Source organism: Myotis yumanensis, unplaced genomic scaffold (assembly GCF_028538775.1).
Source record: "Myotis yumanensis isolate MYYU_CA2020_CCGP unplaced genomic scaffold, mMyoYum1.0.hap1 SCAF_2, whole genome shotgun sequence".
Classification (NCBI taxonomy): Eukaryota; Metazoa; Chordata; class Mammalia; order Chiroptera; family Vespertilionidae; genus Myotis; species Myotis yumanensis.
Genome location: NW_027223753.1, coordinates 147,721,309 through 147,749,189, shown reverse-complemented (window position 1 = coordinate 147,749,189; position 27,881 = coordinate 147,721,309). Strand labels below are relative to the sequence as shown.

At 42.2% G+C, this 27,881-nt stretch overlaps 1 protein-coding gene across 1 annotated transcript in view; it reads left to right on the top strand.

The window, feature by feature from the left end:
* Positions 1-12,509: 12,509 nt before the first annotated feature.
* The window catches only part of MORC1 (MORC family CW-type zinc finger 1), a 147,304-nt gene continuing 131,932 nt past the window's right edge, over positions 12,510-27,881 (top strand). Inside the window, exons 1-4 of the mRNA XM_070403769.1 lie at positions 12,510-12,574; positions 14,702-14,755; positions 18,274-18,308; positions 22,816-22,884. Of these exons, the coding sequence (XP_070259870.1) occupies positions 12,510-12,574; positions 14,702-14,755; positions 18,274-18,308; positions 22,816-22,884 (223 nt within the window). The remainder of the gene's footprint in view (positions 12,575-14,701; positions 14,756-18,273; positions 18,309-22,815; positions 22,885-27,881) is intronic.

Genomic DNA, 27,881 nt, shown 5'->3' with positions numbered 1-27,881 from the left:
CACTAATTCAGTCTTCTGCTTCTTCTAGTCTGCTGTTGAAACTTTCCATGGTGTTTTTGATTGTAGCTATATCACTTTTCATTTCTTCCTGATTCTTGCATAGGTTGTTGATTTTCTCATCCATCCGGTGAATGAATTGTACAACCATCATTCTGAATTCTTTTTCTGTCATGTTGCACGCTTCAGCTTCATTAATTTCCTTTCTTGGTGATTCTTCATTGTCTTTCCTCTGGGTATTGTGTCGTCTCTTCATTCTGATTATCTCCTGATGGTTCAAAGGTTGAGTTGCGTGGGCCTGGGCCGTGCACAGTGGGAGGCTCCCACCACCCTAGTGTCACTGAAGAGCTCTGACACTAAGATGTGTGGTTGTTGTTGGTTGGTGGGAACCAGGCTCGCTCTGTGTCAGTGTTGCCAACACTCAATGTGGCCTCGCGCGTGCCCTTAGAATTAGGGACCCTGCCTGCACTGTGCTGAAATAGAGGCCCCCCTGACGCGTGTTTAGCACCAGAGCAGAGCCCCCTAGCTTGCGCCAGGAGTCAGAGTTCCCCAAGAGTTCAGTATCAGAGTCTCTGTTGCTTCGCGCAACCTCACCTTGAGAATCAGGGTCCCTGTGTGCCCTTGCACCAGGAATTGGATTCACTGGCTCTTAGTATGAATGCACAGGAAATCAGGATCTCAGGCGCAGGTGATAAGAAACACAGTCAAGTCACTGGTGCTTGGTGCTGCCTCCTGCCCTGAGAAACGGGGTTTCTGGGCCTGTGCTAGGCGGACAAACTCCCGTTCACGCGATTGCTCCCAGCCCAGGGCTCTGATGCCAGCAGTGCGCACAGGATTAGTTCCTGGTGCTGTGCGCGTTTTTGCTCCCAGCCCAGGGCTCTGATGCCAGCAGTGCGCACAGGATTAGTTCCTGGTGCTGTGCGCGTTTTTGCTCCCAGCCCAGGGCTCTGATGCCAGCAGTGCGCACAGGATTAGTTCCTGGTGCTGTGCGCGTTTTTGCTCCCAGCCCAGGGCTCTGAAGCCCGAAGTGCGCATAGGATCAGTTCTAAGGTGCTCGCGCACTTTCAGGCCAAAGTTTCTGCAGCGCTGAGGCCCCGGCAAGGGGTAGGTCTATCAGTTAGTTACTCTGGCACTGCCCGCGATCCTGGGGGAAGGGGGGATGGGCTCTGCTACTCACGGATCTGCAGCAGGGATCTCCGAACTTTCCGTGTCTGCAGGTCTGTAGCTGTGGTCACAGGTCTCTGTCCCCAGTGGCTGCAGGGTCCTGGTATGCGTCTGAGATCAGACTGGGTGGTGCTGAGGCCAGGATCCTAGTCTCAAGCAGCTCTGTTTCCCAAGATGGCGTGGTCGCTGTGCCTCTGCTGGCCGCCCAGGAGTGTCCGCCCCTCCGTGGAGGGGCGCAGGCCTCCTCTGGGCTCCCGCAGTCGCGCCGCCCGCAAGACGCCGCCTCCGGGTTAGTAGCCGCTGGGTTAGTAGCCGATCTCTGGATGCCGGTAGGTAACCGCTTCCCAAGATGGCGTGGTCTCGCCGCTGCGCTGGCGCCCCGGGGGGAAGTTTCAGCCTCAATCTCTAACCATCCGCATTTTTCAGGAGTTCTCTGTCTTTCCTGGCTGCAGACTGTCTCTCAGCTGAACCTCCCCAGCTTGATCGGGCTGGTTGTTACCCGTTTCAGCTGCTCGCCCCTATCTGCTCCGGGACGAAGGACCAACACGTCCGTCTAAGCCTCCGCCATTTTTTTCTCCCCCAAATTCATGCACCTTGAAAGGAACTGTGGGCTGCGAGGCTGCAGTGGGCACAGAGGTGGGAATCGGCCCATCTCCGCACCCCCACCTGGCCGCTCCCACCACAGCCCCTGGCCCCTGTCTGCCAGCAACTCTGTTCCCTCTGCTGCCTCTCCCATGCCTTCACAGCGCTGGCCCCACTCGCACCCACTGATGGTGCAAGCAATTGGGGCCTGCACCAGCAGTAGGTGCAAGTGGGGCTAGGGCCATTAGTGGGTGCGAGTGGTGGCTGCTGCCCTGATTGCCCCTCAGGAGCAGGGGGAGGTGGAGAAGCTCTCAGGGGTGACCGGGGATGGCAACTGCTGCTCACACCTGCTGATGGCGCTGAGTGATTGGGTCCCACAGCGGGTGCAAGTGGTGGCTCTGGTGCCGGCCCCAGGTGTGAGCGGGGCCATCTCCAGCAGCCGGTGTGAGAGGCGACTGCCAGCCCCAATCGCCCCTCAGGAGCAGGGGGAAGTGGAGAAGCCCTGAGGGGCGATTGAGGCCAGCAGCTGCCTCTCATACCTGCTGATGGTGCTGAGTGATCAGGGCCAGCGCTGGCACCAGCAGTGGGTGCAAGGGGGGCCGGCGTGGGCACCAAGTGCGAGCACCAGGCAGGACCGCGGCACGTCGGAGCTAAGAATTTTCAGTAACCACCAGAGGCTAGCCCTGATGACAGTGAATGCACCCCTCTGGGTCTGGCATCCCCTCTCACCTGCTCCACCATCCCACTGTGGCCCATGCCCACCATGTTCCACACTCTGCCACCTGCTGCCGATGCCTGCCGTGCTCTGTGCACACGCCCTGGTGTTCAGCGTACATCATAGCGACCAGTTGTTCAGTTGTTCGGTTGTTCTGCCGTTTGATCTATTTGCATATTAGGATTTTAAATATATAGATGTCCATGTCAATATTTAAGTTAATTTTTTTTAAAATTACACTTTACATTCAATATTTTTTTGTATTAGATTCAGGTGTACAGTGCTCAGACAATCATACATTTCACAGATTTCTCCCCCTGATATTTTCAGTACTCACCTGGCACCATACATAGTTATTACAACATTGTCATTGTCAGTTCTTAATTATAGTTTTTTGAAAACAGCATACAATTTTGGATGGCTGGTCAGAATAAGCATCTGTTTTTTATGTGTATAACCTTTGTCTTCAGTTTAACATGTTTGTGAGGAGTAATGAAATGTTGATTCATACAATGTTAATGAAATGAAAGGGAAAGGGAGATATAAGATGGCAATGGAGGAGGTGAATATTACTCTCACTTCCTCCCAGGACCAAGCAGCAATTACAACTAAATTATAGAACAATCATCCTGAATAAACAACTGAAGACTAGCTGAACAAAAGTCTTACAACTTAAGATTTACCAAAGAAGCCGTACCAAGACTGGTAGGAAGAGCAGAGATGTGAAAAGGGCTGGCCCTGCTCCCACAGGCAGCAGCTGATGTTCCAGAGGGATAGCTTAGCTGTGGGAAGATTCCTCCTGAAAAGCATGGGGTCTAAACCCCAAGTCAGGTTCCCCAACCCAGAGCACTAAAACTGGGAAGAGATATCCACATGACATCTGGCTGTGAAAAGCAGCGAGGTTGCTGTTCACCAGGGAGAGGTGAAGTCCACTAGAGACACAGGCACCCTCTTAAAAGGCCAACACACAAAATCTCATTCACAGCCACTTACGCTGGGCTCCAGCATAGAGAGGGCAGAGCAAACTAGTGTCACGTGAGAAGAGCCTGAGATTTGTGGCTCTGAGGAGAGAGTTGAAAGGACAGCCACCAGGATCACTGTGCTGAGTCATTCTCCCATCCTACAGATGCCATCTATCTTAGTCTGTGTCCTCCTGGCAGATTTGGAGGATCATTCCCCCCAGTTTCGAACAGTACATTTGGGGTACATTTGGACAGACTGTACAGTTTTGGACGGTACAGTTGGGGTACATTTGGGTGGGATCTCTGCAGACCCACCTTATGATTTGCAAAGGCTCCACCTGCCTGATTCCTAGCTTCATCCTGCTGACTCTCAGCAGCCTCACCCTGCCGAGCTCTGTCTCCTCCTGGCAGAATCTGGGACAGACTGAGATGTGTGGCTCCAGAAGAGGGGCCATTCCTCTCTTGCATGCCTGACCAAAGCAGAGCCCTCCTTTCACATGGCAAAATGTTGGCCTGTTTGGGACTGATAAACTCTGTTGGCATCACCCTGATGACTCCTTGACACTTCGACCCACTACAAAGGTGTGCAAGCACTCAGCATGTGGCAGCTAGACTTGGGATACCTAGAGACATTTGCTGTGTGGCCTCAGAGTCTTCATTGGCACCGAGTTTGAACCTGTATCAATCTGGTGCCCAATACTCACCCCTACCTGGTGACTCACTGTAAATCTACCTCATGCAACTCGAGTACCACCAGAGGCTCTTTCAACGACTAATCCTAACAGGCATCTGGCAGGTGGATATAGGCAGAGGCAGATCTTGAGGAGCCTTGGGACTTTTGATGCTCTGCCCCAATGCTTGGTACTGTTGAAAGTCGACCTTGGTGTGCAGCTTGGCCTTTCCCACAGGCCCAACAGAAGCAGCCACAACTGCGGATCACGTGTAGCTCCAAGCAGGTTGCCCAAGGCCCATCATAGGCAACGTCTTATATTGATGTGCACTAGAGTTCCTCCCAAGAGACCCAGAAACAACACACCCAGTTGCCAGATTCAGGCAACATAAGAGAAGGTTCCAGTAAGTTTCACAAGTGGCATATCCAAAGGGAAATCTCGATGGGAATTAGAACCTGCTGAGGTGAATTCTGCTTCATGTGGTCAGCACCTGCACATTAGCTCACACAGTACAGTTGGGGTTGAGCCTCATAGTCAGCCAGTCTGGGTCGATTCTGCCAGATGGGTGGATCACACACTTGAAAGAGCCAATAGCAAACAAGACTCAATTACATCAGGAGGGCCCTCATAACTCATACGAAGAACATTTCTGGAGCACCCGGCTCAGGTGATCAAGAAGAATACACCACTGGACCCCACAGGACACCTACTGCATAAGACAAACCCACAAAGACTTGGAATCATAACAGATCTATCTAATATATAAAAACAAATTAAATGGAGGCAAGCAATGTACAAGATATAGAGTTCAAAATAATGGTTATAAGGATGCTCAATAGCATGAAAAAGAACATAGAAGCCATAAAAGAAGATCAGTCAGACATGAATAATACAATATCTGAAATAAAGAATACACTGAAAGTAATAAACAGTAGGTAGGATGAAGCAGATGGTTGAATCAGTAATCTGGAAGACAATCCAGAGCAGCAAAAAGAAAAAAGAATGGATCTAAGATAGCAGTGGATTTGGTGGAAGCTACACTCACCTCCTCCCAGAACCAAACTGGAATTATAACTAAAGTAATCCTGAATAATCAACTGAAGACTAGCTGGAGAGAAGCTTTATAACTAAGGACTTGCAGAGGAGGGCACACCAAGACTGGTAGGAAGTGCAGAGGCACTCGTGGGCACTCATGGGAAGCAGCTGAAATTCTGGAGTAATATATCAGCTGTGGAAGGGTTCCTCCTGAGAACTGTGGGATCTTAACCCCAAGCTGGGCTCCCTAGTCCAGAGCACCAGAACCAGAAGGGGCACCCACATAACATTTGGCTGTGAAAAGCAGTAGGGTTTCTGTCCACCAGGAAGAAATGGCTAGAAAAACAGGCACCCTCGTAAAAGGCCAATGAATAAAATTTCATTTACAGCCACTCACCCTGGGCTCTGGTGGAAGGAGAGAAGAACAGACTAGAGATGAATGAGAAGAGGATGGGGTTAGTGGCACTGGGGAGAGACCTCAGAGGTCAGCTGCTAGGATCCTTGTGCTGAGACCTTCCCCATACTGCAGAAGCCATCCTTCTCAGGCAGAATACTTGCTTCCATGAAGCATCAGCCTGGGAGGAAGCAATAGCCCCGCTCATTGGAATCTCTCTTCTCCCACTCTGTAGAGCTTATGCTCTGGTGAAAAGTACTGCCAGAGGCAGATCTCTGGGTGCTTTGATATTTTTGCTGACATGCTCCTTGACTGCTCCTTGACATGCTCCTAGTAAGAGCAGAATTTGGTATGCATCTTGGTCCTTTCCACATACTCCCAGGCCTAACAGAGGGAGCCAGATGCTGTGGGTTCCAAACTGGTTGCCCAGGGCCAGTCACAGACAGTGTCTGACATTGGCATGAACCAGAGTCCCTCTGAAGAGACCCAGAATCAATATACCCAGTGGCCAGCTTTAGAAAACAACTGAGCATGATCCAATAGCTTCACAAGCAGCATATCCACAGGGAGATATTGGCAGGCACAAAACCTGCTGAATCAAATTCCACTTTTGTGATCAGTACCTGCACAGCAGCTTGCACACTATGTTGGGGGTTAAGCCTCACTGTCAGCTAGCCTGAGGGTTGATCCCACACATGAATGGGCCAATAGCAATCAAGACTCAATTACAATAGAAGGGCTGACATAATGCACATAAGGGACATTTTTAGAGCACCCAGCTGAGATGATCAGGGTGACCCCACCACTGGGGCCCTCAGGTCACCTGCTACATAAGGCCACCATCCCATGACTGAGAGTTATAACAGATCTACCTAATATATAGAAACAAACACGAAGAGGAAGACAAAGAAACACAATGAAAAAATAAGAGAATTATTCAGAAGAACTAAATGAAATGGAGGTAAGCAATGTATCAGATATAGAGTTTAGAGTAATGATTATAAGAATGACCAACAACATGAAAAAATGACATAGAAGCCATAAAAAATGACCATTCAGAAATGAAGAATGCCATATCTGAAATAAAGAATAAACTGGAAGGAATAAGCATTAGACTTGATGAAGCAGAGGATTGCATCAGCAATTTGGAAGACGAGGTAAAAACAAAACAAAACACACACACAATAAAAGCAGTAGCAGCAAAAAAAAAAAATTAAAATTAAATGAGGACAGTTTAAGGGACCTTAGGGACAGCATGAAGCATAACAACATCTGCATCTTAGGGGCACTAGAAGGAGAAGAGAGAAAGCAAATTGAAGACCTAATTGAAGAAATAATGACTGAAAACTTCCTTAATCTGGTGAAGGAAAAAGATATACAAGACCTGGAAGGTAGCTGAATGGATAAGAAAACAAGACCCACGTAGCCCAGCCAGTGTGGCTCAGTTGTTGAGCCCATGTATATGCTGTCTTCAAAATACTCACCTCAGGATAAAAGATGCACACAGACTAAAAGGATAGGGATGAAAAAAGATACGTCATGCAAATGAATAGGGAAAAAAACTACAGTAGCAATACTTATATCTGAGAAAATAAACTTTAAAACTATAGTAAGAAACAAAGAAGGACAATACATTATCATAAAAGGAACAATCCAACAAGAGGATTTAATCTTTGTAAATGTACAGGGGTGTTCGTTTTCAACACTCTTATCAACATAGTACTGAAAGTTCTAGCCAAGGAAATCAACTGAGAAGAAGAAATAAAAGGCACACAAACTGGGAAAGAGGAGGTAACACTCATTATTTGCAGATAACATGATACTGATATTGTATATAGAGAACCCTAGTAATTCCACAAAGAAACCTGGGGCTGATAAACAAATTCAGTAAAGTAGCAGTATTTAAATTAAATATCCAGAAATCAGTTGCATTTTTATACACCAATAATGAACTATCAGAAAAAGAATCTAAAAAAATAATCCCATTCACAATAACAAAATAAATAAAAAATATTTAGGAATAAATTTAACCAAGCATGTAAAAGACCTATACTCAGAAAATTATAAGACACTGAAGAAAGTAATTGCAGAAGACACAAATAAGTGGAAGGATATACCAGGTTCATGGATAGGAAGAACCAATATCATTAAAATGTCTATACTACCCAAATCAATCTACAGATTCAACACAATTCCTCTCAAGATACCAATGGCATATTTCGCAAAACTAGAAAAATATTCCAAAAATGTATATAGGTCCACAAAAGACCCAGAATAGCAACAAGGATCTTGAGAAAAAAGAACAATGTTGTAGGAATCATGCTACCTGATATCAGACTATACTACAAGGCTATAGTAATCAAACCAGCCTAGTGTTGGCAGAAAAAAAAAGACAAAAAGATCAATGGTACAGAATAGAGAGTCCATGAATAAACCCACCCCTTTATAGTCAATTACTATTTAACAAAGGAGGGGAAAAAAACATAAAATTGGGTGAAGATAGTCTTTTCAATAAATGGTGTTGGGAAAATTGGACCAATATGTGCAAAAAAAAAAAAAGTGAAAATAGGTCATCTTTTTACACTATACATAAGAATAAACTAAAAATGGATAATAGATTAAAATGTTACACTCAAAATAACAAAAAATCCTAGAAGAAAACATAGGCAGTAAAATCTTGGCCATTTTTCATAGCAATATTTTTTTCTGATATATCTCCTCAGGCAAAGGAAACAAAAGAAAAAATAACCAAATTGGATTACATCAAACTAAAAAGGAAACCATCAGCAAAATGAAAAGACAGCCTACTGAATGGGAAAACATATTCAATGATACATCTGATAAGGGGTTAAGATCTAAAATTTATAAAGAGGCTATAAAACTGAACACCAAATAAAATAAAACAATCCAATTTAAAAAATGAGCAAATGACCTGTTTCTACAAAGATGACATAAAGATGGCCAATAGACATATGAAAAGTTACTCAGCATCACTAATTATCAGAGAAATGCAAATTAAAACCACAATGAGATATTGCCTCATCCCTGTCAAAATGGCTCTCATCAATACAACAAATAACTGTTGTCGAGGATGTGGAGAAAAGGGCACCCCAATACACTGCTGGTGGGAATGAAAACTGGTGCAGCTACTGTGGAAAACAGTATGGAGCTACCTCAACAGGTTAAAAAAAAAGAACTGCCTTATGACCCAGTGATTTCACTTCTGGGAATTTATTAGCAGAAACCTGAAACACTATTTTGAAAAACTATATGTGCCCCCATTTCATTGCAGCATTATTTACCAAAGCAAACATTTGGAAACACTTCAAGTGTCCATCAGTAAATTAGTAGATAAGAAAAGCTGAAATATATTTACCCAATGGAATATTACTCGGTTATGAAAAAGAAGGAAATCTGCCCTGACCAGTTTGGCTCACTGGATAGAGTGTTGGCCTGGGGACTGAAGGGTCCCAGGTTCGATTCCGGTCAAGGGCATGTACCTTAGTTGCAGGCACATCCCCAGTGGGGGGTGTGCAGGAGGCAGCTGATTGATGCTTCTCTCTTATCGATGTTTCTGACTCTCTATCCCTCTCCCTTCCTCTCTGTAAAAAATCAATAAAATACATTTTTTTTTTAAAAAGAAAGAAAAAGAAGGAAATCTTACTCTTAGGGATAGTATGGATGGAACTGGAGAGCATTATGCTAAGTGAAATAAGCCAGTCAGAAAAAGACAAGTACTATATTATTTCACTCATATGTAGAATCTAATGAACACAATGGACTAACAAGCAAAATAAAGACAGATTGGTAGAGAGCAGGCTGATCTGTCAGAAATGGCGTGGTTGAGGGAATGGATGGGTGTAGATGAAGGGATTGAGCTAAAAAAAAGAAAAAGGAAAAAGAAAAAAAAAAAAGAAAGAACAACTCATGAAGACAGACAACCATGTGATGTTTCCCAGAGGTGGGGCTGGTGGTAGGAAGTGGAGGAGAGTATTGGGGAGATATGGTGGAATAAGATTTGACTTAGAGTGGTGAACACACAATACAGTGCACAGAGGATGTGTTGTGAAATTCTGCTCCTGAAACTTGTATAATTTTGTTAGACATGTAACTCCAATAAATTAAAGAAAATGGATTTTAAAAAAAAAGAAATAAAAGGGGAGTATGTAGTTTGAAAGATTTGAGCCATCATTTATGACAAGTAGGTGATTCTCCCAAAGCTGAAATGTAAACATCAGAAAGAGTTCAGTCTCTTATCCCAAATTGACTATTCTTAAAATCAGGATTAAGCATACAATGAGCAGATTATGTTCTCACTTTAAATTTCTCCTCCCTTCTATTGCTCCAGTATTTTTTATCATGAAACTAGTGGCCCAGGGCACAGATTCATGCACATTGAAAGGAAATTAATTAGAAGGTGGCCTGTGGGGTGGAACTGGGCCCGATGGGCTGGACATACCCTGGAGCCAACCTTCTTCAACCCCTCCCTGGTGTCTGCAGAGTGAGCGGGGCCCTTCTGGCAGGTGGGGTCCCTCGTCCTGGCCTGTGGGCGTCAGGAGGAAACCGGCTCTCCGACATCCCCAGAGGGGTCCCGGAGTGGGAGAGGACACTCTGCAAAGTTGCTGTCGTACAGGGTGTGGAACACAAATGCAAGTGTGCGGCAAACCAGATTCGGGGTATTTCTGTGAAGATCACACCCTTCCCTCTGGTAGAAATTAGATTTTACAGCCTTTACTAATTACAGGCTAGAGGCTCCAGTGCCCTCCCAAGTAAACTGCTTTGAGACAGCAGCTGGAAATTAGGATAGTAAAGTAAATTCAGAAGAGGCTCATCAAGTTTTTCTTGTCCATTAAATGAAAATGAAATATCGTATTTGTGAAGTTCTATGGGGGGAAGCATTGAAAAGATAGCTCAAGTTGCTTAGTAAAGAGAAGTTTGCTAGCAAAACACCACCACATCAGCCACAGTTAAAACAAAAATGCAATCAGGAAAATTACTTGAAATGTTTATGTTTACTTCCAGTTTTCAAATTAAAGTAGAGCATCATGTTCCTTTGGGTTGTCATTCAAATTCTCTCTTCCTCTCCCGATTCCTATAAATGTAGTAGCTGATAAACTTCTTTCTTTAGAAGTAGAATCACTATCCCCAAACTGACAATTTTTTTCTTTCCTGAGAACTTCATTGATTGTATGATTCCCAGAAATCACAAACACATCTAGTTCAAGTTTTTATTTAATAGACACTCACTTCCGATTTTAAAACTGTCATATAAAATCTCTGCTGAGTTCTATTGAACTACCTTAATTTATAAATCATTTAACCCTAATTGAGAGGTCATCCAGGTCAATGAATTTCTCATCTCAACTAGAGCCTTTCTATACAGTATCTTTGACAAATCCTGTTTCAACTGGGTTTTGGTGACTTGGCTGGTAATCAGTGTTTTGTGAGTAGCACCATTTGGAAAGCTGGTGTACAAAGCCCTTCCTTATATTTAACCCCATCCCCAACCTTCCGTTTGCCTAGTTCTCTCTTTTGGAATATACGGAGTGTTTATTCCTTGAGCTGGGCTGCACATCAAATAATTGAATGAAAAAGGTTCTTAGAGAACACATGTCTCCACATTAAGGCATAGTTTAAATTTTGTTCAGGTTCACTTTATTTCTTCCTTCCTTTCTCTCTCTGGATGTTCTCTTTTCTTCAACTGGAGAAAACATGATCAGCCCAAGAGGAACAGGAAGGTAAGTGTGGGGCTTAGAACACAAAACACCTTTACATCTGGTGCTGTGTAACACACTGTGCAAGCACAGGGGAACTGCCCTTTTCCTTCCCCACACGCCCCAACCTCGCCACACAGATTCTTTTTAAATGGTTTTTATTTTTCAATTATAGGTGACATCAATATTATATCAGTTTCAAGTGTACAGCATAGTGGTTTGACATTTATGTAATTTATGAAGTGATCTAGTGCCCATCTGACACTCTATAGCAGTGATGTCGAACCTTTTGAGCTTGGCGTGTCAGCATTTTGAAAAACCCTACTTAACTCTGGTGCCGTGTCACATATAGAAATTTTTTATATTTGCAACCATAGTAAAACAAAGACTTATATTTTTGATATTTATTTTATATATTTAAATGCCACTTAACAAAGAAAAATCAACCAAAAAAATGAGTTCGCCTGTTACCTCTGACACGCGTGTCACAGGTTCGCCATCACTGCCCTATAGTTATTACAATGTTATTGACTATATTCCCTATGCTGTATTATACATCCTCGTGCCTAGTTTTAAGACTGCCAATTTGTACTTTTTAACCGCTTCCTCTTTTTCACCCATCCTCCCTACCTCCTCTCCCAACTGTCAAACATCAATTTGTTCTCTGCATCTATGAGTTTTTTCCTGCTCCCCAACCTTCATTTGTCACATTCTTTATGTGTGTATGTAATTATTTCTGATCAAATTCTAATCCCAACCTGGGGCTCCATTTCCCTAGGAAAATGTTAGACAATGACAGGAACAACATAAATCTTAAGTCAGGAAGAGGAGCCTAGCTCAGATGCCTGTTTTGCTCAGAAGGCATTTTTTTTTAAAGCCTCACCTGAGGATATATTTTTTCCCCATTGACTTTTAGACAGTGGAAAGAGAAGGTGAGGCGGGGGTGGGAGAGAGAAGGATCCACATAAACGCTCTGTGACCGGAATCGAACCAGGTTACCCTTTGGTGCGGTGGGCCTACACTCTAACCAAGGAGCCACACCAACCAGGGCTCAAAGCTGTCCTTTGAGCAACAATTTATGTTGCCAGACACCAGCCAACAGCGCAGAGTGAGCTTCGCGCTCTGGCCACCAGGGGGCGCGCGCGTTCGCCGAGCCGGTTTCCGGGCGTGAGCGTGGGCGTGGGCGTGGGCGTGGGCGTGGGCGTGGGCGTGGGCGAACAGCTGGAGGACTGGACCTTCATGTTTTTGAGCGGCGCGTGGGTCGCCTTCGAGGACATGGGCGACAAGTATGCTACTCTGCGGCGGGCACAGCTGCATCTGGATTTCATCCACGCCAACTCGTGAGTGACTCCGTAGAGCCTGAAAGGGTGTGTGTGTGGGGCGGGGGGTGTCTCACCGTGAAAAGTTTGGACCGTCTCCTAGCGAAATAACGTGAACTTGGTATCATTGACTTATGGAAATATTTCTTTATTTAGTTCTTTGTTTATGCTTTAAAAAGAAAAAAAAGCAAAGTTACTGATGCTTTAAAAAGAAAAAACCTATTTATTTGAAGTGTATGCTTTAAAAAGAATAAAACAAAGTAAACTGATATTCTGGGTCAGGCTAAACCCCTTTTTATTTCCCACCCCCCCCTAACGCCAAGTGGCAGGAAGTCCCTACATTTATCATTTAACAAAATTGTAGGCCAGAGAACCCTCATTCCACCAAGGTTGCCCATCTCTAGTGACTTCCCTGCCCAATATCCTGACATTTTAAAGATTAAAGTTGCCTCCGGAGAGTAATTTGTATTTATTGATTCCAGCGTCTGCGGCCTCCAGAGTATTTCCAAAAACATGACCTCTCGGAGGTTAGAATCCTCACATTTTGGTTACTACAAGGGCCCTCTGGCTTCTCTGTCAGGCCCAGATGCATTTTGGCTACTGACTAGGTGTTATTTCAGATGCTCAGATTGCAGAGGAAGAAGACAGGTTCCCTATTCCATCTGTCATTTCCCACACAGCAAAGCACAGCAGGGAGTGAGTGCCGCGTAACTCACAGTGATGTTGTTTGGGGGGATCTTTTAGTAATTTGGATTTTCTGAAAGTATTGATTGATATAAAACAGCGATTTTCAATCCTTTTCATCTCATGCACACATAAACTCATTACCAAAGTTTTTCAGAACACCAAAAAATGTTTTCTACTTTTTGCTGACCTGACCAAAAAAAGTAGGTATCATTTTGATGCATTCACACCCGCCAGCTATTGTTGTGTTGGCTGTTGTCATTTTTAAATTTGACAGTCTAAAGAAAAAGAGGGCAGTGCCTCTGACTAAACAGTCAGGTATTGCATGTTTTAAAAATTCTGCGGCACACCAGTTGAAAATCACTGATACAAGGGATGCACCAGATTTGAAAACACAGAAAAAGTGTAAAGAAAACCAGGGTTAGCCAGCCTTGCTATATGGGACAGAGCAATTTTTACAGAAAATATGAGTACAACAGGTACTATTCAGCAGATATTTAGTTTTTATTTCTTTATTATGTAGAATAATTGCAAGCTGGAAGGGATGGGACATTAATTAAAAGTTAACAGAGGTGGAAGACAAATGAAGAAATAGCAGTTTTGCGTTGGCGATTTAGAACAATTATAAGCCCAGTGTTGGAAGGACTGTGAATTTAACCTCGGGAAGTTTCCTCGCCTCAGTTTTGCATAGCTTCTGCAGATATCCTTCCCAGACCTCTCCTCCCCCAAATCACCCCATAGTCAGTTTCTAGTCTGGAAACTGAATAACAAAATTGACAGCAGCACAAGCAGAAACAAAATCAGATACAAATTGGTATCTTCTCCACTCCTCCAGGTCGATTTTGTTTGAGATTCCCACAGTATAAAAGGAGTGATTTTGTATTTCTCCCTTGCTTCACCTCTCCTGTCCAATCCACCATCCAATCCATCATCAAGTCCCCTTCAGGCTATCTCTAACGAGGACTCAGAGACTCAAATTCATCCGTTCCACTCAGTCTCCACTACCACTGACTAGTCCAAACCACTGCCATCCCCCTTCCGGACTCCTCACATAGCCTCTAAACAGGGTTCCTTGTTTCCTGTTCTTGCTCCCCCAAATGGTCTGTTTTTCTGAAAGCTGTCAGTGTGAACCTAAAAAACAAATAAACAAAACAACAACAACAACAAAATAAACTTGAACAAATGCTTACAAAACAATTTGCTCTAAGTACAGGAAGGCCTGTGAAGTCCTTTGTTTCATTAGGAGTAAACAGGCTATTTCGGCCATCATGTTCTTAGCCCTGCTGGCTTTGTAATAAAGTGCATCAACTTCAGAAGCTTGATGGTGCTGAGAAAGTTGTTTCTAGAATAATTCCTTACTGGATTATCTGTCTAGACCTGGAGAATATTTGTCTGCAACTTTCTGAAACCTTTTGCACCGATTGCAGAGTTAAACTTTTGGCTTTCCCTCTATTTCTTCACCAGCACCACACACAGTTTCCTGTTTGGAGCCCTGGCTGAATTGCTGGACAATGCAAGGTAAGGCTCATCAGTGAACAAGGATTGTGGGGGGCATCTCACACAATTCCAGTCTTGTTGTATTTAAAGATGAAATTATAATGTCATTTCCCTCCACCTGCAATATTTTGTGAATTTAATTGCTATTAAAAATATTAGAGGAAAAAGAACAGGTAAGAGGAGGAATTATTCACTTTGTATCTATGATCAAACTTGAAGTGCAGATAAAGTGAGTGTCTGTTTCTGTGTTAATAAGCATGTAACAGCAGATAGTCATTTGGATGTTTTTGAGTTATACTGCATATTAACATATACTGTGTCTTGAGAATTTAGATTTAAGTTTGGGCATTTACTGAAGTCTGCATCAAATCGAATTGCAAAGTTAGGGAGAAAATAGCCAACTCTTGTTGATCTCCTTCTATCATCAGACTCTGTTCTAAGGGCCTTAGAGATTGGTATAGCTCCGTGGTCGGCAAACTGTGGCTCCCGAGCCACATGCGGCTCTTTGGCCCCTTGAGTGTGGGTCTTCTACAAAATACTGCCACACCCAAGGGGCCAAAGAGCCGCATGTGGCTCGGCGAGCTGTGGTTTGCCGAGCCGCAGTTTGCCGACCACTGGTATAGCTCATTCATCTTTACAACAGCACTCTGAGGTGGCTATCCTTATCTCAATTCTACAGATGTGGAAGTAAATGCATAGAGAGGTTAGATGAATTAACCAGGGTCATACAATTGATATTGGCAGAACTAGAATTCAAATTTAGTCTGTCTAGTCTGTTTAGAACTCCCCTACACCATTTTACTGTCTCTGACAAAGGCACTGGTGCTTAAAGAACCCTCATTAACAGTTTAAGTGCCACTTCAGTGTATTTGTGGGGGCTTGTGAGTCTGTTTTTCAGCTAATCAAATATGGCACTGCATTTGTTTTGTATCTGTATTTTCTTGTAATGGAAGATTTTACCTATCTTTTCTACAGAAAGCAGTCTACCCAGGAAGTAGTAGGAAGTTGTTAGATCAGGGATCTCAGTAGAAAGACCTATTCCCTGGCACGGGTTGACAAATGAATTTCAACTTTTTTGCATTTGTCCCCCATTTTTGGCCTAAGAAGGGAGATGATTGGGTGTAAATGCAGGATGTAGTCAGTTCACTAGCCATCCAGAACTTTCTGCACAGCAGTGCCCTATACTAAGGAAAAAGTCACTAACTCCTTCTTACACAAAATTGGAATCACAGTTATCACAGAAAGGGAGGGGAGAGGAGAAAAATAATAAAGTTGATTGGTTAGGAGAGCCCTGAACTCAACTTAGAAGGAGCAAACAGGGATGGGACCAAGACTCAGGAACATTCATGGTCAGTCTCTCTAATGTGATTAATCACAAAAACAATATGTCATTATATATGTGTTTTCCGATGGTCTTAGGCGACCCCTGTGAAAGGGTCGTTCGACCCCCAAAGGGGTTGCGACCCACAGGTTGAGAACCGCTGCTCTATAGGGTTTCAGGGTTGCTACTGTTTGCTTCTGCCCACAGCTCTGAAGCAAGGATCCTTTGGTATCCCACTGAGTGTCCATTTTCAGCAACTTGCTCTCTGTAACTCTGAAAGAAGACATTTGTTACTCTGAAAGAACACGCTGGTCTATTTTACCAACTGTCTTCTCTGAAGTTGTTTCACTCATTCATTCAACAGTGGAGGGCAGGTAAAATCAGAATGTAGAAGAAATAGAACAGCAGGAACAGTTTATGCAGCAGAGGGTGATTGGCAAAGAAAGATTGAGTTCAGATTCAGGGGAGTGAGAGAAATGTGATCAATAAAGCAATTCTTAGAGCAGCATTTGTAAACTGGCAGCCCCTGACCAAGTCTGGCCTGTCTCATGTTTGTTTGATGTATAGTGAAAATGCACACAGTGTTTATAAAGAAAAGGAATAAAAGAAGGAATTGTTTGTAAAGTTTAAGAAATAGGAGGTACCATATAAAAAATCTCTTTGGACCAGCCTGTGCCTTCAGCTTTGCCATTCCTAAAGGCCCTACAGCCAGCCCCACATCCTCAGCTCCTCTGTCCTCAGTGAGCACTTGGCTTTGCCACCACTGCTTAGATGCTAGTATTGGACATCAAATGGAGCTGTTTAATAGATTTAGTCAAAATGCTTGGTTGGTCTCATAAGGAAGATCTTCATATAGTCCTGTGTTATTCTAAAAAATTATTTTACTCAAGATTTTGATGATTTCCTATAGTTTTCAAATTTAGAACTAGAAGATATTAAAGGAATGCTGTAAATGGATAAGGAAAATATGTGGCAGTACAGGAAGGCGTGGTTAGGAGCCTCTGCCAAATACAAGAGAGAGCTGTTCAGAGAGAAATTGACCTGGGCTAAATTATAGTCTATTATAAAATGACTTAATGTGTTATAAAGGTGGATTATTGTTCTGTGCCTTTATATGCCTAGAATTTCTGTGAGGCAACAGTTTCTTTGAAAACTTTCAGTAGAGGGGTAGTTATTGAGCACCTATTGTGTACATGGGACTTTGAATGATGTATAATTACATAATGGAAACAATGATACCTACATTTCATGCGTTTGTGTCAAAAATTACAAGTGAATCCTCCTAATAGTAAAAATAAAAATAGTTCAAAAAAACTTCATTCAGTACTTACCTGATACACAGAAAATCCTGAAGAAATGGCATTGGTAACACCAGAATTTCTATATAGGAGGAGCTTAGAAGAAGCAATTTGGTTAGAGGAAGGAGCTAAGGGGCTAACTTTGAAAACTAGGTGTGTAGAACAAGTACAGTGCACCTATTCAGATTCCTACGGGATAGTTTTGGGTTGGGATTGATGAAAATTTGGGAAGAGACTCAGATTTTCCCATCAGAATCTGGTTGTTTTTATTATTCTGAGCTTCCTTTTAGAGCCTTCATTCCCTCAACATACCCTCTTCTGCATCTAAGACCTTATTCCTCATTATCTTTCTCCTTTCTCTCACACCCTTGATGTTGAAGCTAGGATCTTCTGGCCTTTTCTCCTTCACTTTTTAAGTTTTTATTTAAAAAAACATGCAAATAATATCTGTGAATTGTAGAAAAGTAAGAAAAAAGAAAAGAAAAACTCATCTAGCAATCTTACCACATAGAGGTGGGGGCTCAGCATATTTCTCAGTAGAAGGCCAGATAGGAAGTATTTTTACCTTTGTGTGCCCTGTATTCTCTGTTGAAACTACCATTGTTTGTGAAGGCAGCCTTAGGCAATCTGGGGGAGGCACCCAGGAGGAGAGGAGCGGAGGCCAGGGCGGCGTTTTTGCAACCTGGGATGAGGCACCAAAGACAGAAGGTGGGGAGTTGGCACTTGGAGGGTTGGTGCGTGGGCGTGGGCGGGGGATACCCCAACCCCCTCTTCCCCGCTGGCTGTTTCTCTCACGACCAGCAGGGGGCCAGCAACTACCAGGCCAGCCCCCCACAGGTGGGGAACTCCTTGAGCTCTGATCAGGTAATTTTTTAAAACAATTTCACACTGCAGCAATGACAATTTTATATTGTTTCCAGAGATGCCGGGGCTGCAAGACTCGATGTGTTTTCAGGTGAGCAGATTTGCTTTCTTTTTTTCTTCCAATGGAAAAGCCTGTAGTTATTTTGCTTTTATTTTATTCCTTGAAATCCACCCACATTCTATAGGTATGTAATGTAATATAAGTGCTTCATGACTACAGAGACCCCATGGAGCCGGGTTGAGATAAGTTCGCTGCTGGGGTGACATTGTTCCCTTGTGACAGGACCTTTTACAAAATTAGATCTTTCAGGGCTTTTGTGAAAGCCTCTGACTGATTCGGAACAGACACTTTGTCTGCCACGAGAACACAGTTTTATTTTTAAAAGGGTGTTAACTTAGCAAGTATTTATAATTAAATATACATCATCTCAAATTATCAGTTTTGAAATGTGTAAGTGAACATGCAGTATGAATGTTTGAGCACTATAAAATTCACACCAAATACCTTTTCTTCATTAACTTCATTTCTAGTCACCAAGTATTTATTGCTCTTATTAGTTCATTTCATTAGAATTTGGTGCCAACGAGGTTAGGTTCTGTGAACCAGCCCTCAGTTCAAAGTGTTTAGATCCTGTGCTGGTGGGTGTGTATGGATCACACAGGATAGAGACATGGACATCTTGAGAGATCTGATGAAACGTTATAAATGACATTATTCTTCCCTTTCTACCTCCATGTTCTGAAAAGTGAGAAATCAAACAGCAGTCAGTCCTTCTTACTGATAAGTGCTCGGTGGGAGTATGGAGCTTGGTGTGAGAGCCAGCAGACGTACTGATCAAACCCAGAACCAGGCACTTCCCACCAGTGGCATCAGGCTTCCCCTGGGAGCTGGTCTGCCCTGAGGAGAGGGCCGAGGACCGCTGCTCTCTGCAGGCAGCTCACTCCCCAGAGGGAACATGAGGGATCTGAGCAGGGCCTCCCCAAATTACCAGTCAGAGAGTGTGCTCACTGCCACAGGGAAAGTGAGTCCAGGGACAGCAAAGGGCCTCTCTATTAATACTGGCTGAACTCCATTCCACACAGAAGGAAACAGAAGTTGTGGAGAAGAGGCTGTCTTCCCTTATGTATCTAACTAGAGGCTCAGTGCACGAAATTCGTGCATGGGTAGGATCCATAGGCCTGGCCGGCGATCAGGGTCGATCTGTGGGGTGACTGGTGGGGCAATTGAGGGGTCCCCACTGGCACTCATCTTGGCCAGCCTGCAGGCTGGGGGCAGCTACTGCATTGAGTGTCTGCCCCCTGGTGGTCAGTGCATGTCATAGTGGCTGGTCCTTCCACTGTTCGGTCAATTTACATATTAGGCTTTCATTATATAGAATTACATAAAGTAAAATAGAATAAGTGTCTCTTGCCCAGGAGAGGCCCAGAGTATGGTGGAAACACAGAGAAAGAATGCCTCATGTAAAAGAGCTGGGACTTGAAAAATGGGTGGGATTTTTGTCAAGTAGTGTTGGAAGAAAAGAATATTCTTGTCTGAGGAATTACCATGAGAAAAAGAATAGAGGTAGACTAGTTCACAGGTTCATTCATTTATTCAGTAATAGTTTACTGAGGGCCTATTATGAATGAACCGAGTAATTATCCTGGGTGCTGGGGAGAAGCATTGAGCAGAATGTTGGATTAAGTCTGTGCACTCATGGAACATGCCTTCTGATGGTGAGAGAGAATAAAGAAATGAACAAATACATAAAACACCAGGCAATGGTAAGTGGTGAAAGGGAAAAAAAATGATGTAGGTTAAGAGAGCAGAGAGTGATGGGTATTTTTCATGGGGTGATAAGGGAAATCAGCTAAATAGATGATTTACCAGCAAACACCTGAGTGATGTGAGAGATGGAGCCAAGTAGGCACGTGGGGAAGAAGCATTCAGGGACCAAAGACTAGGTCAGGGTGATGAGAGCTGAGTGTTAGAGCCAAAAGAATGAGCACTTTGAATATCACACTAAGTTGTTTTATTTTTTCTTCTGTAAACAGTGAACAATTGAATAACATTGAGCAATGTCATTTGGGAAATTAGAAATGTTCTTTTCCTTTTTAAAAGGTACTCCACCAATAACATACAGGACGGTCTATAGAAGTGTTAAAGAAGGGAGAGCAGGAAGGTGGGTCTATGGAAATAACCTACGCAAGATTTCATAAGGATTACTAACGGACATGAGACACTGGGGGGTAAGGGAGGGCAGGGGCTTGTCAAGGGCGGGGAAAAAAAAGGACACATATGTAATACCCTTTGTAATACTTTTAGCAAAAAGAAAAAAAAGAAATAAGATTAAAAAAAGATTTCATAAGGATTTAAATGAGGGCAGTGATCTTAGAAATGGAGAAGGAAGAAGAGAATTAAGTTGCATTTCACTCAGAGCACACATGTTATCGATGAAGGGTTGAGAGGAATTTCCTGGAATCACAAAGTACAACAGATATAATCAGAATTCACATATTATATTCTTTTGTGTTTATGGCAGGACACCAAGCAAGGACTGACAGTTTACCTCACTTGTCATGGTCATAACAAATGGAAAGGAATCTTCGTGATTTGTGTTCAAAGTGGCACTGCTTTCTTTAGGTTATATGTGTTTTGTGAAAACCTGAACTTGTGGTTTTTGGTTTTCAACTAAATATTCATCTTATAAAGTTTTTTTAAAAAATGTTTTTATTATTTTAGAGAGAGAGGAGGGAAAGGGAGAGAGATGGAGAAACACTGATGAGAGAGAAATGTCAGTCGGCCGTCTCCTGATCCAGCCCGCAACCTGGGAATGTGCCCTGACTGGGAATCTAACCGGCGACCGCTTGGTGCGTGGGTTGACAATCACTCAGCCACACCTGCTGGGCAAAAGTTTTCTTTTTACTTAATATTTTTTTATTGATTTGTTTTAGAAAGAGAGGAAGGGAGTGGGGGCGGGGGGAGGAGGGCGGAGAGAAACATCAATGTGAAAGCACAACATTGATCTGCTGCCTCCTGGATGCCTCCTACCGGTATCAAGCCCAAAACCTGGGCATGTGTCCAACTGGTAACCAGCACAGATGACACCAAACCAACTGAGCCACACTGGCCAAGGCTATAAAGGTTTTTTATTGCAACAAACCGTACTATGGTTATAAACCTAGCAAATAGATTTTTACAAATAAACAAACCAGAAACGGGTATGCACCAGCAGATAGAATTTGTATGGGTATACATAGTTAATCTAGGTATTGGGCTGATACTCAAATTGTTTATTGAGGCACCTGAATTACTCTCCAGTCTTAGGTTTTTCTTCAGATAACCTGAGGGATATAAATTTCAAACTAAATGTATGTTTATCCATGGGTGTTTTATCTCTTTGTGTGTATTAGTTCTAGTAAACATGGGTATGCATTCCATATGGCTTTACTTTTTTGTTTGTTGGTTTATTTGTTTTTATTGATTTGAGAGAGAGAGGAAGGGAGAAGGAGAGAGAGAGAAACATCCGTGCGTGAGAGAGAAACATTGATCGGTTGCCTCCTGTACGCCCCCTCCTTCTCCCTCTCCCAAGACCTTTTTTGGTACTTGGAAATTAGAATGAAATACTGCATCAAACTTTCAAAGGATAAGACTACCACAGTGAATGGTAGATCTCTGAGAAATTACGTTGGAATGGCATGCTTTCAAATGATCACCATAAGTATAATTTTAAGTGAAAATTTGTAAAGTATTTCAGTTTTATTATAAAAATGCACACACAACAAAGACGGTCTTAAGTCATTTCTTGGTTCTACTTGCATTTAGTAGTTGCTCTTGAGCAGCTTTCTTTGCCTTTACCATCTTGACAAGTTCCTAGGAAGGGAAAAAGGTGTTATTTAGAATTGGTAGATACCGTATTTCTAGTGTTTGGTATAAATAGTAAAATATTCAAATTGGATAAATCTATAATTAAAGACACTACTGAAAAAAAACTGAGTTTACTAATAGTCCAAACTCTGAAAGTTTCTAAGACTGGTCATTTCTTTGTAATTTTGGGCCTATGACTAGTGTGATATTGAAATAAGCAAAATCTATAAACTCAAAAAATCTAAACTAATAATAACAACAACAATAAACATAATAGTAACAAAAGAAGCATGCTCAAATGGCTCTTATGGGATTTAACTACAGTAGTTGGAAGAGAGATTGATGACCTTAATGAGAATGGCCTGGCTTGACTTTGGAATTGAGCTTAGGAGGAAAGGAATACAGGTTGGTCAGTTACCACCATCTACCTTTCTCGCCTCCCCTAGGGAGGGAATACATAGAGTCTAATGGGCCAGTCACCTTCCAGAGCTGGGCATGTCATTAATTTATTAATGTGCAGGTGTTTTATAGTAATTCAAAGCCTTTTTTTTTTTTTGCTTGATTGTTCCCCCCTTGCAATTTTCTGTGTGAAATTGTAGTCAAAATGCTTTTCTGAGCTCTATCACTGTACCATAACTGTCATAACTCAGTGGCTGCATTTGAGGAAGACGGATAATTCTGTGAGCAGCATGACTTTGTGATGAACAAATTAAGCTCAATATTTATTAGTAATAACTGCTTTCTCTTACAGTGGATAATGAGAAACTGCAGGGCGGATTCATGTTGTGCTTCCTGGATGATGGATGTGGTATGAGCCCGGGTAAGCTAATTATCTAGATACCTAACTGGCTGTTAGAGAGAATAGTATTAAAACTCATAAAATAACTATTTGTAATACTTTAAACAATAAAACTCATAAAATAAATAAAAGTAAATTGAGCTGTCTTTGCAAAAACAGGTATGGAGCTATTAGGGTAAATAAATCCCAGGCTTAACACATTGTTGAACTTTTTAGGTTTAAACATTTCAGCTGGCAGAAAAAATTCATTGCAACCATGTAAAACCAAGACAAAAGTGAGCGTAAATAAGTATTGCCAGAAAAATGAAAGGCAGAAGGTACCTAATTACTTGTATGAAAAAGCATCTGGGAGTGAATGGAATACAAATGGTTACTGGTTGCACCCTGAGATTGTTTTTAGACCATCCTTCAGGTATTGCTTGCGAGACCTCTAAGGCAGTTTCCAAAGCCTGTCGGCTATTTAAAAATTTCTGCTTAACCTTGAGGTAGAGGTCATCTTTCTTTGTTTTTAGCAGTTTGTGATTTTTCTTTGCATGTCCAAAGGTTTAGTTGCTTTGATTAGATGTACTTATCATAATGAATAACTCCAATACATTACACAACTATCTTTGTATCGTCAAGGCTGGAAAAAGCCAGCACGTAGGTGCATAATGCCTGTTTGCTGTGGAATTGAAATGTTATTTATTTCCTCTGATGAGGGCTTGGCTTACCTGAACTCGCTTAACCCTGAATTCTTACAACATTTGTGTATATGCCACAAGCCAAGATTTAAAAATAGTGAGGGAGTTCAAGTAATATGGGACTGTATAGGTCAGCTTCACACCAGAGGAAAGAACGCTCATTCATGCTGATGGTAGCTGAGAATACAAAGTAAAGTTGTTATCGTCTTCTGAGTCTTGGAAGTTCCGCCTTGGTCTGGATAGTCAAAGAGTAATTTATTAGCAAGTTTAGAAATGCTCAGATAGCCTACTCAGTTCTCCTTCTGACTTTGAATAATTTTGATTTTTCCAGGTCATTTTGATGAAAAAGTATTGTTGCTTCTTTAGTTTAACTAAATAAGAGAGCAGAGTTTGTGAGAAAACCACACTGAAAAAGCAGTTTCATTGCCCATTTCTAATTCATTTTCCTGATTTCTTAAAATAAATAACAGAATGTGTGATACATTCTAAGGCAATTCTTTAAAAAAAAAGCAACTCATTTTATATGGCTCCATAAACAAAATGATCAAAATACAGGAAAGTGATAAAGATTCAGATCTTCAGAAGGAACACACGTCAGTTGACATAAAGAGTAGTATTTAAATAAAAAAAGCCCACAAGTGTTGAGAGAGCAATTCTTTATTAACATTGATTAGAAATTGAGTAATAAGTTAGAAGGAAGAATGTGTCTGATGACTGAAAATAGAATCTATCTGTTGTCCACACTGAGCCAGATCAATCTGGACCCACAAAAAATGACTGCAATAATTTCCAAATTCTTTCACCCCCAGTCTTATCCCATGACAGGCTGTTCTTCATATAGAAATCCTAAGTCTATTTTTTAACCTGAATCATATCATATTATCCTATATAATAACAGACTAATATGCAAGTAGACCGAACAGTGGAACAACTGAACAACCAGTCCCCAAGACCTGCACTGACCACCAGGGGGTTGCAGGGAACATGGCAGGCGTCCGCAGCAGGCGGCAGAGCACGGAACATGAGCGTTGGCCGCCTGTGGTGGGATGATGGAGCAGGTGAGCGGGGGTGCCAGACCAAGGCCGGGTGCTGGTCACTGTCATCCAGGCGAGCCTTTGGTGGTTACTGAAAATTCTTTGCTTCCATGCACCCTGGTCCCACCCAGCGCTCACTTGCTGCCGGAGGCACCGCTCGCACCCACTGCCGGCGGCCCAGCGCCAGCCCAATTGTTCACCACCGTCAGTGGATGCAAGTGACAGCAGGAGCTTTCAATTTCTTGCGTCATTTGCCCCCTCACTCTTAGAAATGGTCTTGTTTATTTGGCTACTTCTTTCAGTCTGCTTCTCCTACCATGACATAAAGTTGTTGAGGGCAAGGGTCATGTCTGTTGTAGTCAGTGTTCTGACTCTCTGTCCTGATCCCTGGCCCCATACATGGGAGTCTATGTGGTGTGTAATGACAACCCTGGGATCTGGTCTGGGTTGTAATCCTGGTGGTAGCATTTATGAGCTGTGTGACCTTGGGAAGGTTACATAAACTCCTTAAACTTAAATTTCCTCATCTGTAACATGCAAATAATAATAATTTATTCCTTATAAGCATGTTACCAATATTAAGTGGTACATGGGAAGTATATTGATAGCACCTAGAATGCACTTAACAATCAATCAATTGTAGCTAACATTATCATTATGGATACCCTCACCTAATATCCAACCCTGTATGAGAACATGAGATTGAATGTCAGATTAGGTTCTGACAAGCAGAGTATCTGGTAGCTTTTACACACCCCAAACCAGGTGCCCCCAAAGGACACAGGGTCCTCCAGAACAGTTCTAAAGCATGTCTTCAAATAGGCCAGTTGGGGGACCCATTTCTATCTTTTCTTGTTTCCCTTGGAGCTTTTTGTTTCTGGAGGTATATATTTTCTGAAATCCAGAAGATTTTCCTCTAGAATTCTAGAATGCCTTTAAGAGAACAGGAGACTAACTCTAAATAAAAGTCTGAAACAAATAGCCCTTCCTCCCCAGGTTGTATCAGACCAGAAGCTATTCCATTCTTCTTAGATTCACAAGGGGCTTGATAAAGTCCAACTTTATAGAAAATTACTAGTGGTATAAGTAATCATAATATTCAAAATTTATTAGCATTTATCGAGTCCCATGTGTTGTGTGCAGGGTTTGAAAAATACATCATCTTATTGAATTTGTTTTATTTATATTTTCAACAACTACGTTCCAAGTATTAATAGTTCCCTTTTATTTTATTTTTAAATGTATCTTTATTGCTGAAAGTGTTACAGGTGTCCCCTTTGTTTCTTTCTTTCCCATTGACCCCTTCCACCCCACAACGGCCCCTGCCAGGCCTTCACCACAGTATTATCTGTGTCCATGGGCTATGCATACATCTCTCCCTCCCCAAGTCCTACCCCACCTTTCCTCTGAAATTTGTCACTCAGTTCCATATTTCTATGTCTCTGGATCTATTTTGTTCATCAGTTTATTTTGTTCATTATATTCCACATATGAGTGAGATCATGTGATACTTATCTTTCTCTGACTGGCTTATGTCACTTAGCATAATACTCTCTAGGTCCATCCATGCTGTTGCAAATGGTAAGAGTTGCTTCTTTTTTACAGCCAAGTAGTAATCCATTGTGTAAATGTACCACAGCTTTTTTATCCACTCATCTTCTGATGAAAACTTGGGCTGTTTCCAAATCTTAGCTACTGTAAATTGTGCTGCTATGAACATAGGGATATATATATTCTTTCTGATTGGTGTTTCAGGTTTCTTGGGATATATTCCTAGAAGTGGGATTACTAGGTCAAATGGGAGTTCCATTTTTAATTTTTTTAGGAACCTTCATACTGTTTTCAACAGTGGCTGCATCAGTCTGTATTCTCACCTGCTGTGTACTAGGGTCCCCTTTTCTCCACATCCTCACCAGCACTTGTTTGTTGATTTGTTGATGTTAGCAATTCTGACAGGTGTGAGGTGGTATCTTATTGTTGTTTTAATTTACATCTCTCTGATGATTAGTGACTTTGAGCATTTTTTTTTATATGTCTCTTAGCTTTCTCTATGTCCACTTTGGATAAAAAAGTGGACATAGAGGTCCACTTTATTTTTTTTATTTAGGTCCCTTGCCCATTTTATAATTGGATTGTTTGTCTTCCTTTTGTTAAAGTTGCATGAGTTCCCTATATAGTTTGGAGATTAAAAATATCAGATGTATCATTGGAAAATATGTTCTCCCATGTAGTTGGCTCTCTTGTTATTTTGATGATGGTTTCTTTTGCAGTGCAGAAGCTTTTTATTTTGATGTAGTTCCATTGGTTTATTTTCTCCTTAGTTTTTTTTTGCCCTAGGAGAAGTAGGTATCCACAAACATATTGCTTCGAGAGACGTCTGAGATTTTGCTGCCTATGGTTTCTTCTAAAATGTTTATGGTTTCAGGACTTACATTTAAGTCTTTCATGCATTTTGAGTTTATTTTTGTGTATGGTGTAGGTTGGTGGTCTAGTTTTTTTTTTTTAATGTCCATTTTTTCCAACACCATTTGTTGAAGAGACTATCTTTATTCCATTGTATGTTCTTGCCACCTTTGTCAAATATAATTGAACATAATGGCTTGGATCAATTTATGGGTTGTCTGTTCTGTTTCATTGATCTACATGCCTGTCCTTGTGCCAGTAACAGGCTGTTTTGATTACGGTGGCTTTGTGGTATAATTTAATATCTGGTATTGTGATTCTTTCTACTTTGTTCTTCTTTCTCAAGATTGCTGTGACTATTTGGGATCCTTTTTGGTTCTATATAAATTTTTGTAGTATTTGTTTTAGATCTGTGAAATATGCCGTTGGTATTTTATTTTATTTTATTATTATTTTTTTTGAACCAACTGAAACATAGTTTATTCATCTCATTAGGAGATGCATCTCCAATGAATGTTTACTTTTTCTTCTTTTTATGTTAAAGCACCAACGACCTTTAAGAACTCAGAAAGTGTGAACAGATAGTGCAAACATGACACACAAACCAAAAGGTTGTGTCTCCCAGCGCTGCGTCCCAGCTGCTGTTTCCCTCCCCGCCCCAGCCCCAGCCCCAGCCCCAGCCCCAGCCCCAGCCCCAGCCCCAGCCACAGCGACCGGTTTCAAATCCATCCGCGATTGAAAGTCAAACTCAGGACCATCACATCACGTTTCACCAATCACAGGAAGCAGCTCGATTCTAAGAACGAAAAAGCCCGCCCTTTCCGGTAGCTCCCAGGGGCGGGGCCTCCTCACCGGAACTGAGTGATGCCTCCTGGGCTTACACAGCCACGATTGTGATTGG